This window comes from Etheostoma spectabile, chromosome 8, assembly GCF_008692095.1.
Source record: "Etheostoma spectabile isolate EspeVRDwgs_2016 chromosome 8, UIUC_Espe_1.0, whole genome shotgun sequence".
In the NCBI taxonomy this organism is placed as follows: domain Eukaryota; kingdom Metazoa; phylum Chordata; class Actinopteri; order Perciformes; family Percidae; genus Etheostoma; species Etheostoma spectabile.
In genome coordinates, this window is record NC_045740.1 from 33,294,840 (window position 1) to 33,306,675 (window position 11,836).

Below are 11,836 nucleotides of genomic sequence, written 5' to 3' on the forward strand. Positions count from 1 at the left end.
TGCGCAACTCACATCTGCACTCGACTCACATTGGGCAGTGACACCGTCTCTCCATCTTGAGTCCGCCATTTTCTCTGAAAGCTGTTACAGTAACATACTTATTTTATGATAAGTATATTTTGGTGCCTAAACCTAACCAAACTGTGACCCTTTCACAGTCGGTAACCGCATGTTTCAAACAGAGACCAACGTGGTGGTGTGGGTTGGAGGACTTGTTGGCACAAACATATCTTGCAATAATTAGCATTCTGACAGTAGTGTGTGTGTGTGTGTGTGTGTGTGTGTGTGTGCTGTGTGTCGCACCTTGAACAGTATTCAGAGTGGGCCTGGTGGTCAGTCAGTCAGTCAGATGGGTGTTCGGGGCAGGACCGATTGATCTCAAACCAGGAGTCTATACAGCTGCAGATACACAGAGACACACAGGGACAAGTTATTTAGTCAAACAGCAAGTCTAGACAATACAGCTGCAGATAGACAGGACAGTTGGAGAGAGAGATCAAAAGATAATTCAAAAAATGGACTCAGTACTACGGATTGTTGCTAAAGTAACATAAGGTTCAATGTTTAAGGTTCTTTATTGGTCATGTGCACAACAAAGTACTGTAATAATTGTTGACTGGGTCACCAAAGGAGGGGCATCTAATCAGGGGCCAGGCCCTGCTAACGTCTCTGCTTTCCCTTTGATGAAGACGTGTGCAGAAGAACTCACACCAGCCTGGGTCTCCAAAGTCTTCCAAAGGCCACTTGGTTCACATACAGTTCCATCAGTGGTGGAAGAAGTATTCAGATCCTTTACTTAAGCAAAAATCCTGCATTGAAAATGTGACTTGAGTTAAAGTATGTATATATGGAAAATGGACTTAAAGTATTAAAAGTAAAAGAAAAATTCAACATTTTAGAAACTGGAAACAATCAAAACAGTTTTGCCAACTAATGGGCTAACCATTGCAGCTTCCCACTCTCCATCTCTACAAAGCTAACGTTAGCTAACATTAGCTGCTGACTAACGTTTTACAGGGATGGAACAAAATCTATCTATGGAAAAAAATATTGTTTTCAGCAGATATCTTTGTCATAAAAGATAGAGCTAGCAGTTTGGTGTTTACATGTGCAGTAATTACTCAAGTTAAAGTTCCACTTTATTGATATTTAGAAAAGGAAATTTATTCCACTGCAAATTATTTGGTTCTCATTAAGATTTAAAAAAAAAATTAGCTTTAGCAGTGTTAGATAATTTATCTTGTATTTCTTATTTTAAGAGTTCAGCTTTACACTATAATCTTAAATCAAGCAAGCTGGTCAAGTGAAATGATCTCGCTGCATGGACGGATAATTTCACTTGTTCTGAGTACCTTTTCCCTCAGATTTAGTGTTTTTATCTTGTTTTTTGCAGTGTGTGCAGCAGGATGTCTAAAACACATACACAAAAAAAGAACAACACAGGACACACATCAACACATCATTGGAGACACTCCTCCCCCCAAAACCAACTGGACAGTACACAGGTAGATCATAATAATAATAATGAACAATGGCAGGAAGAAATAAATAAATAATCTGTATACAAATGTAAAGAGATGTAAATCAAGTGAATTCAGATTTCTCATAGCCACAGGGATAAAAGAATCCCTGGTACGTCTAGTTGTTATCACAGGCAGCCTTAAAAGGTGACCTGAGGGACAGACTAAACCCGCCAAAGAGTGGGTGATCAGGGCAGTTTAAAATCGGGTTAACCTTCCCCCTGACCCCTTTGTTAAATATATGTTGCAGCTGTGGTAGCTGTACCCCAGTTTACCGTGTACCACACCACGATACATAATGTCAAGTCTGATAGAATACAACACTGATAAAATAAAGTCCTCCGAGTCCTGCACACGCTGAAGGATTTCATCTTTGTCTCTGTTGGGCCTTTTTACAGGCAGCCTCTGTGTTCCTCTCAAAGGGTAAGTTGCTGTTAGTGACGGTACCTAAACATTGAGCTGTGATCTACGGAAATCAATAATCATATCCTTTGTCTTGGAAGCACTGATAAAAAGATAAAAGTTTTCACACCAAGCAATGAAATCATCAAGTACGGGACCATGCCCGCGTCATCGTTGTTCAAAGAGCTCAATATAACAGTAGCTGCAAATTTCACACAGTGCCTATTCTCGTACTTTTCATATCTACAGTAATTTGTGTGTAAATAAAAAGCAATGGTGAAAGAACACAGCCCTGAGGAGAACCTTTGGAAGTAAGGGCTTTAGATGATAAAACACCATTAACCCGAACACACTGCGACCTGTTCCACAGGAAATCCAGTATCCTGCCTATTAAGTTAGGGTTGAAGTTAGAAAGAGCCTGTAGTTTCTCAGCCAACACGCAGGGCCCTTTAATGCGTTTAAGGGAACGCTGAAGAGAAGTCGATAAAAAGGAGCCTAGCATGAGTTTTTGAGGATTCCACATGTTAAAGGGTAAAGGGAATTTAACAATGTAATTATTGCATCCTCAACACCTCTGCCAGCCCTATAAGCCGTTAAACTGGTCCTCCGCCTGCTTCAGTAACTCCTGCTTGTCCAACTTCACAAAGGTCTTCATCACCAATGAGGTGAGAGCTGCAGGTCGGAAGTGATTTAAGACCTTGGGGTTCTTACACCAGGAATGATTCGAGAATGTTTCCAAATCTTTGGCACTGTATGCGTCTGCAGGGATTGAGTGAAAATCACTTTAAAGATCTCGCTTAACTGACCAGCTCAAGACTTAAGGACTGGCCCACTGATGTTGTCAGGGCCAGGACTTTTCCTGAGCTTAGTTTGTTTAAATAATGATTTGACCTAAGATACATCCATATCAAAATCAAAAACAGAGGAATCACTGACCAAATTCTCACTCATGTGACTGATTCTCGCACTAAAATCACTGTTAGAGAATCTCACATAAAAGCCATTTAATTCATTTGCTAGCTGCTCATCAGAATTAAAACCATTTAAGAACACAGAGTTATTGGCTTTGTGTAGAACTGTCATTAGTTTTATGCCATTCCACACAGATCTGAGATCAGATTCACTGAATTAGGACTCGATATTCTCTATAGGGTAATTATTCAGTTTGGGATATACCTCTTCAATGCTAACAAAGCACTCAATGCATCCTGCTCTCATATGTTTTTAGTAATTATCCCAAGCCATCACAGTTAATTTGACAGTGATACATTGATGTTTAGAAATGCTACACAAAGCAGCTTTATTGTTGAGCGATATAATATGAATAACCTCTAAATCAAATGCAACAACTACTGTCCATCTTTAAGGAATGTCTTTTATTGGAATGCAGTGGATTTAATTAGAAGAAGTGCAAAGTTGTACACTGAAAAAAATAACATGTTGGATTAACTTAATTCAATAGTGGACATTGGTTGCACACAGTTGTTTTGCTTTGGCAGCAGATTAAACAATTGAGTTAAATTAACACAAGGTATTCATGTTCAATTCACCTGTGTATTTTGTGTTGATACAGAGTGACTGAAACATGTTTTGATAAAGTAATTTGAGCTCTTGGAACATTTTAATCCTTCACAATTTCATCACGTTATTTCAACACTATTCAATAATTTTTACTCCAATACTATTTGGTCACTTAAATACTACAAATTTTTTTCATAATATATAGTAGTATATTCTAGTGTCAATTACACTATTTTTTTGGCACTAAAACAGATTGTATTGTTCTCTAAAGATGGTCGCCTGTAACCACTAGTAACCTTTCAAAAGAAAATGTCTAATTTCACTGCAGTGACAATAGGTAAAGAATTGAACTGACATTACTGTTTTACTGTAAAACAATTCAACAGTGAACAAGTAACGTCAGTTTTTCAGTGTTTTACCAACTCACAGTCACAATGGAAATTGGACATTTTTCTTTTGAAAAAGGTTTCTGACAACCATCTTTGAGAAGAACAATACAAACATAATGTTCAAGGTCTCTATTGTCGAGATTAAATTAAGTAACAATTGTAATTTAACACTTCAATGTAACTATAAAACAGATTTAAAATGCAAAAACATGAGTTACCATTCCAGCAATCATTTTTTAATGTCTAATAACCTTTCTATTAACGCTTTTATCATTAAAATGACCCATTTTTACCAGTTGCATTTGCAGTTGCAAAACCTTTATTCAAGACCCAACTTCCAACACTCACAAAGAATCTGGTCATTAACTGACATTCAAGGTTTAAGTGTCACTTACAGACACAGGTAAATATTTCAAAATGTTACGCTGCCTTCAGCGGCCAGAATTCATCCTGTACATACATTGGCTTGCATAAGCATAAACCATCTCTGGTCCCACAGGTAGGGGCTGCACACAAAGAAAAAATGTTCCCTATAAGAGCCAAGTCTGAGTTGTCTTAGAAGATATTAAAACTCTTTACGGAACTTAATTAACCTAAAGATCCGGTTTCACACGGCCCTGATGGCAGTATTCAGACTGTGTACAGTTCTCAATCCCTTCACCTGTAAGACAGATAGAAACTAGACTGAAGAATGCTGCCATCAGATCTTGTAGAGGGGAAAATAAACTGGCCCGTCCACATGGTAAAGGAACGAACACTTGGCCTCACGTGCACAACAACAGGGACCTCTCCTTACTGGACCAGGTCTGTCTTTAAGCTCTGGGCTTTCCTTGAGAGTTAAGTCACATCCAACTCCATTAAAACCTTGAATCCCTTCAAAAGTGTAGCGGAGCTGTAACGGATACCTCATCTTCAAAGAGTAAAAGTCAAACAGCAAGGCTGTTGATGGGCCATGCTGGTCCAAATCTGAAGAACCACCACACCCTCGATGATGATGCCAACATCAGAAAAGTCATTGCCTGGCGTCTGTTGGTGACGTAAATTCCCACTGTCGTTTTCTGATGGCACTCACGCAGCAGTGGCCTCAGTCATGTCCTGGTTAAAGATAAAAACATTTCTTGAAGCTTTAAAAATAAATAAAAAAAACTGATTGCATTTGAATGCAGCAATTGCATGGAGCCTTCAATCTTTACAAACTAATGTAAGAGTGAATTTCATCTACATTTTTTCTGGAAATGTGTTTCATGTTCTTGGATTTTTATCATTAACCTGGATTATCCAAGTCCAATTTGCCCTTGTCAGATGAGGGTCAGTGTAGTGTAGAAAGATGGTGGAATTTTCCTTCTTTCAATAAATTGAATTGTTTGTCACACTGCCTTATTCCCTAATGTAAGAGACAATGTGTCAGAGGGTCAAAATAGGTGTTTCACTTCATAATGGGGGACTTTGGAGAAAAAAGTGGACTGTTTTGACCATTTGTTATAATCTCACCGTGTACTCCCGCTCCAAGACGTTGGGATTCTCATTCAGATAGATGCAGTCCTTTAATGTGGGACTCCCTTCTGGCATCAATGTCATCCTTAAGAAATAAAACAAAGAAAATAAAGATTATTGAACTCAAATTTTCAGTAGCACAGAAGAAAGTGATCATAGACTGACTTCAGTCAGCATGTGACACCAGTACCTATAAAACAACAGGACTACCTGTTTGGACTGGACTTTATATCATCTCCAGGGATGAGATGTATATACATATATGTTTTTTTATATTTGAAGAAAAAAAATTCTCACAGTGGGACAGTGAATGCATGATTAAAATGTATCAGTAATCAGTACTCACAGGTAAAGGGAGTTGCGCTCAGCAATGCCTGCATATACATCTTATACTGACCTAATGCAATGCAGATCCACTTTATAGTTAAACAATGTAGAGTTGAAGGTTCTTACTGTCATCATGGCAGATATGACTTTCAGCTTTTTTCCCTGCTCCCCGGCCGCTTTGCAAACACTTTGATTGTAGAGGCATGGCTGGGATGCTCTTAAACTCTGCGTTTATCTGAAACATGAAAATATTTTCACAGAATTTAGAAGACATTTCTAACATCAAATCTATACCTGCCCGCCATATCATGGCGTGTACTGTGCATGGTTAATCATCTGGGCTCTGCTATGGAATATTTGAAACACATCCTAATAAAGTCAAGCATTACTTTCACACATTTCATTACACAACTAGTCAAGGCAGAAATTTTTTATTACCTCCGTTGCATCAAAAAGGGCGGTTGTTTGAAATTTGCAATCCGAGAACACTCACGTTACAACCTCATTAAACTTCTAGCCCTATTCATTGTGAAAGTGGAAACAACGAAGGATTCAAAATTAGGGTAAACACGGTTCAAGCAGGCCACATTTTAATATTTAAAATGTATATTTATATACAAAATTAAGAGCAAATACAACATCCTGGTCTCACCACAAAAACTTGAGCCCACGATCCATCAACTGACTCCAGGTGAAATGCAGAGTTGAGTTTGTCTGTCAATCTGCAGCAAAACAGGAAAAAATAATCTAGCATCAAAAACTATATTTCAAGAAAATACATTAGGTGTACACTCACTGGCAACTTTATTTAGGTACACTGCATACAACATTGTAAAATATCAAAAATGAATGTGATTATTGCCTTCTCTAATGTGAACAGAGACTAACCATGTTCCATGTTCAAACACTGGGCTGACCGTGCAAAGCCAGCAGCTTGTGTCCCAAAAAGAGTTGTGTAGGCTACGTCAAGTAGTGGCAGGCCACCACTACGTGGTTATTAGGCTCCTACCACTGCGTTACACAGAGCAGACCGTTAATGTGTTTTTTTGAATTTCCTCTCCGTCTGCTCATGGTCCCATTGCACGGTGTGTGTGTGTGTGTGTGTGTGTGTGTGTGTGTGTGTGTGTGTGTGTGTGTGTGTGTGTGTGTCGTCGCTAACTTAATGTCGCTGATAACGTTAGCTAAGGCTGCTCGACGGCCAAATCTTACTAACACTACGGTCACGGTGCAATTTACACACAATGTAACTGAACAGTCAGTTGGCAAACCAATACTAACAGAAACAGACTAATGAACACCGCAAAGTTAAATGTAAGATGAACGGCTCCCGCGCAAAAAACTAGCTAGCTAATTCAAATAAAACATGGTGATAAAATAGCGCGAGCAAAGAAACTCACGGTGCCTATTTAACGTTACGTAGTAACTCTCAAGACATTAAACTACATTTTGCTGAGCTTTATCAACAGTATTTAATTAGAAAATCCATATACTTACCGACCGAATAGTGGCGTGGAGTACAGTACGACGAGCCCTTTGATGTGACCGTTGCCTGCTTCTTCTGGCAACAATGTAAAGCGCGCCAGACGAGATCACGTGCGGTATCACGAGAATTACATCGCTTCTTTATTGACTCACTTCATGCCAACATGATCTGAACAAATTCACGTGCCCTCTTTGCATATTATGTAGTTTCTACACTATAGAGTTACGTTTAACTTTAAAACATGAGTTAATTGTGTTAAATGCATCCAAGACATTTACATAAATCCAAGAGTAGGCCAGTCTCCTTTTTTTCAGTGTAGAACGGGCAGTGGTTCAAATCTGCGTGTGAGTGTGTGTGTGTGTGTGTGTGTGTGTGTGCATGCATGTGTGTGTGTCACCTTTTATGGTAGATGCAGAGGCAAGGCAGTCTGGCTATGGTGTCCCCTTGCTGCAGTTCCTCTAGACAGATCACACACTCACCGGCATCCCTCGCCAACACATCATCTAAAGTGGGAGGCACACGCACACACACACACACACACACACACACATGCACACACATCACAACACATTTTAATATGCACCAAAGAAAGCAACAATTTCAGACAGCATATCAAACAAAGCAGAGAGCAGGTTGGTGCATTACATTACACACAGTACATACAGTGGTTAGTTGCTGCATGCACCAATGAAAATGCACAAGCTGGAGTTATATACAAATTAGGAGAGGGGCCTCAAATCTATTTCCACTGTAGAAAAATAGCGTCAATCATCATATGGAAATTCACCACTGAATTGTTTTTTTTATTTCCATCCATTTACTTACTGTAATGAAGGCAGGCTCTTAAAGAGTATTGAATGGTCTATATGAAATATGGATGCATCTCAAATGTAGTTTATAAAGTTACACATTTCCACAAGAGAGATATTATTCAGTCAGATGAAGTCAAGGCTGGGAAGAAAGAAAAAACCAAATGGATAAAGCAACATGGCAAATCCAGATTCAACAGCCCCTCTGTGGAAAGATGCCACGGACTTTTAAGTTCTGTTCAAGACCAGCATGATTGGAGACCTGAGACAAAGGTAAAGTTGTCTTCTTTGTGAAGCAACGAGGAATAATGGAACGCCATTACCATGTAAAAAAAAACAACAGTACACAGGAACATGAGACGGGACAGTTAGGTTTAGTAAAAGATAGTGGGTGGGGTTACAAAATGTCCAGTGACACCCAGCACAAGAACGGGACTCGATCCCCGGTCTCCTGGGTGAAAGTCCTGTGTTATTTGACCCATCCGCCCCCCCAACCAACCTCCTTATGTAGAATTTCATCTCTTTTCATTCTACCCCTACTAATTTATACTTTGTTAATCCTGCAAGGGACAGTATTATGTCTTCACTCTGTTGTATGAACACATATTTCATACAGACCTGAACTACACCTAAACATGCTCTAATAGAGGGATGTCAGACTGGGGGGGGGGGGCGGCAGCCGTCGTAGGACAGGCGCCCCAAGCAGGTGTGGGTTCAGGACCTTGATCAAGAGCACCTTGGCAGTGCCAAGGAGGTGAACTGGCACCTGTCCAGCTACCAGTCCACCGCCATACTGTGGTCCGTATGGGGACTTGAACCATTGGGTCCCCAAGCCAACTCCCTGCAGATATACACACGGTACCCCATAATCCTACGTCATCATACAGCGGAGCTGCTGCTCTGCCCGGTGCGTTCCATACGGGCGATGATGGGTGCTTATTGGGTCAGCTACTGACCAAGCGTCAGTATTTTATGAATTAATTGGAAGTGAGAACGGGTTGGAAAAGACACAACGTCATTTTTAAAGTTTAACGATGGGTACGACTGAAACATATGAGCTTAGCTAGAATGGCATTTTAAACATTCAGGGTTAAAGTATGAATAGATCTTCCAGTGCTGTGTCTTTTGCATTCCAGGCTGAGCTGCATCTGATGAATTTATTCTTACACTGTAAAAAAAAAACCTGTAAGAAATGGTAATATTGCTGAAGCTTGGGTGCCAAAAAATACTGGAAAATAACTTTCTTGTAAAAATACAGGAATTTTCCATTGTGGATATATCATTTTATCCTGCAATCTTGTGTATTTCTTAGACTTAGACAGGCTTTATTGTCATTCAGCTGCACATTCACATATACAGAAACAGAAGACAATTAAAAAGAGAAACAGTATAAATACAAGAATGTGCAATATAAAGAATGTGCAATGTGAAAATTAAAAATGTGTTATTATTATTATGAGACAATTATGACTAGTGCAAATATCAATAGCAGCAGGATGTATTGTGTCTCCATGTATCCATGTAAAGTGACTAGTGTCGTATGAATGGGGGGGTGGGGGTGGGGGGTTAGTGGAAGTTTATGATGTGGGGGATGAAGCTGTTGTGGAACCTGGTTGTTCTGCATTTGGCTTTTTTACTATTTTATTTATTTATTTATTTCCTCTATGCACTAATTTAAGAAATGTAATGTATTATTGTTAAATGTGGTAAACTTGAACTATCCTGTCAATTAAAGGCCATACAAAAGCCAAAAAATAATCCTAAAAAGAAGAAAAAAAGAATCCCTCTTCAGGAGACCGAGAATGTCTGTATAAATTTGAAAGCAATCCATCCAATAGTTTTGGGGAAATATTTCAACGTGGGCCGACGTGGTGGTCCAACGGACCAACCTTCCCTGGAGCCTTGGCCAAAAGAAATCCCAGTAAACTGCCCTGTCTTATCGTAACTAATTGTGAAAAAGGTTTCTTTTTACAGTGTTTTGAATGTAAAACTGTATCTGCTAAATTATTACTAACAGCTGTCAAATAAATTACTGTCAAAAAGTCTCATGAAATAGTAATACTAAGTACTAAGTAAAGTGTCAAAATTCAAGTACAGCACTCGAATGAATGCAAACGGCTCTACAAAGGTTCAATCACCGCTGCACTACGCCAACCGCATTACTGTAACATTTACTCATGTGGAAATGTCACACATTATTGCCTTGATGCTAAAGAAAGAAATCAATTATGGGGATGTGGCAGAATGGTAGCGGACAATTTTCTGTCAAATGAAATATGAATGCAAAAGAAACTGCAGTTCCAGAGAAATGTTCATTGAAAAGGAATCTTTAGACAGACAGACAGATAGAAAGACAGACAGATAGACAGATGGACAGATAGAAAGACAGATAGACAGACAGACAGACAGACAGACAGACAGAAAGATAGAAAGACAGACAGACAGATAGACAGACAGACAGACAGATAGAAAGACAGACAGATAGACAGATGGACAGATGAAAGACAGATAGACACGACGACGACAGACAGACAGACAAACAGACGAGACAGACAGAAAGATAAAGACAGACAGCACAGATAGACAGACAGACAGATAGAAAGACAGATAGACAGACAACAGACAGATAGACAGCTAGATAGACGACAGACAATAGAAAGACACAGACAGACAGAACAGATAACAGACAGACAGATAGACAGACAGACAGACAAATGACAGACAGACAGACAGATAGACAGATAGATAGACAGACAGACAGATAGAAAGACAGATAGACAGACAGACAGACAGATAGAAAGACAGATAGAAAGACAGACAGACAGACAGATAGAAAGACAGATAAACAGACAGACAGACAGACAGAAAGACAGACAGACAGATAGAAAGACAGACAGACAGACAGACAGACAGATGGACAAACAGACAGACAGACAGACAGACAGAGACGGATGGATGGATGCATGGATGATGGATGGGCTGTGAGACTGTGAGACAGCATAAGACACAGAAGACATATGCAGTGACTGCAAATCAGCTTAGTTCCTCAACAAACTCCCATAACCCCACTCTCCTCCTCCCTCTCTCTATCTCGCTCTTCTTCTGACCCCTTATCCCTTCTTCCATTGTTCACATTGGCACGTCTCTCCACCCTCTTTTACCCTCCTACAAAACAGCCAGCATCTCTCTGACAGAGTGATTAAATCACAGGATCCTACACGCACTGTGTGATAACAACACATCAGCTCTCCTCCTCCTCTTCCCCAAATTACCTGAGCATATAAATCCAAGCAGAAAACCCTCGGAGATTAATCAGCTCCCCTAAAGTCTGCATTTGACTGTGAGTGCAGAGTGTATTAAATCCAAAGGCAACATCTAACCCAAGCTCTTATAATCAAGTGAAGAGTGTTGTTCAATCTTGTTTCCTTCACCTGTGAAATGGTTTTAAAAAATGAGGTCACCCGGAGCTGGAGCCTGAACTCATCCTAGTCCCAGACTCTCCCATCTGCTGGGAACTGGAGCACATCGCCTCCTCTCCGCTGGACTCCCAGCGAGTTTCAGCTGATTATATTTTATACGTTAAGACTTTCTATGCTCTTAAAGCTGCATTTGGGAGCTTTTAACCCCTCGTGTGCCTGCATCTGACCCAATATCCAGTTTCGTGGAGCTTAAACTAGGTCATTGCAGTACAACATACTGTATTACACTAAAGAACTCGCCATTTTAATTTCTGTGCACTACTAATTTTGAGGAAAGGACAGAAGGTCATTAGGTTTCATCTTCTGGGAACCATGAAAAACAAAAAAGGTCAAAGCAGTAAATCAGTAGCTGGATGGACAAATGGACAGATAGATAGATAGATAGATAGATAGATAGATAGATAGATAGATA

General features: G+C 39.7%; 1 protein-coding gene and 1 long non-coding RNA gene across 3 annotated transcripts in view; both read right to left on the minus strand.

Annotated features, from left to right (window-relative positions):
- The window catches only part of LOC116694589 (E3 ubiquitin-protein ligase znrf1), a 56,687-nt gene that overhangs the window by 2,871 nt on the left and 41,980 nt on the right, over positions 1–11,836 (minus strand). For both annotated transcript variants that reach the window (XR_004333208.1, XM_032524385.1), the window contains exons 3-4: positions 7,534–7,639; positions 304–399 (exon numbers count right to left, since the gene is read on the minus strand). Coding sequence is in view for 1 of the 2 variants with exons in the window: in XM_032524385.1 (XP_032380276.1) it covers positions 342–399; positions 7,534–7,639 (164 nt within the window). In the remaining variant the exon portion in view is untranslated. The remainder of the gene's footprint in view (positions 1–303; positions 400–7,533; positions 7,640–11,836) is intronic.
- LOC116694599 (uncharacterized) lies at positions 4,908–7,526 on the minus strand. Its single transcript, XR_004333209.1, has 6 exons — positions 7,148–7,526; positions 6,306–6,375; positions 6,092–6,172; positions 5,780–5,888; positions 5,324–5,411; positions 4,908–4,927 (listed from the first exon to the last, which is right to left on the minus strand). It is a non-coding gene; the product is annotated as an uncharacterized LOC116694599 (long non-coding RNA).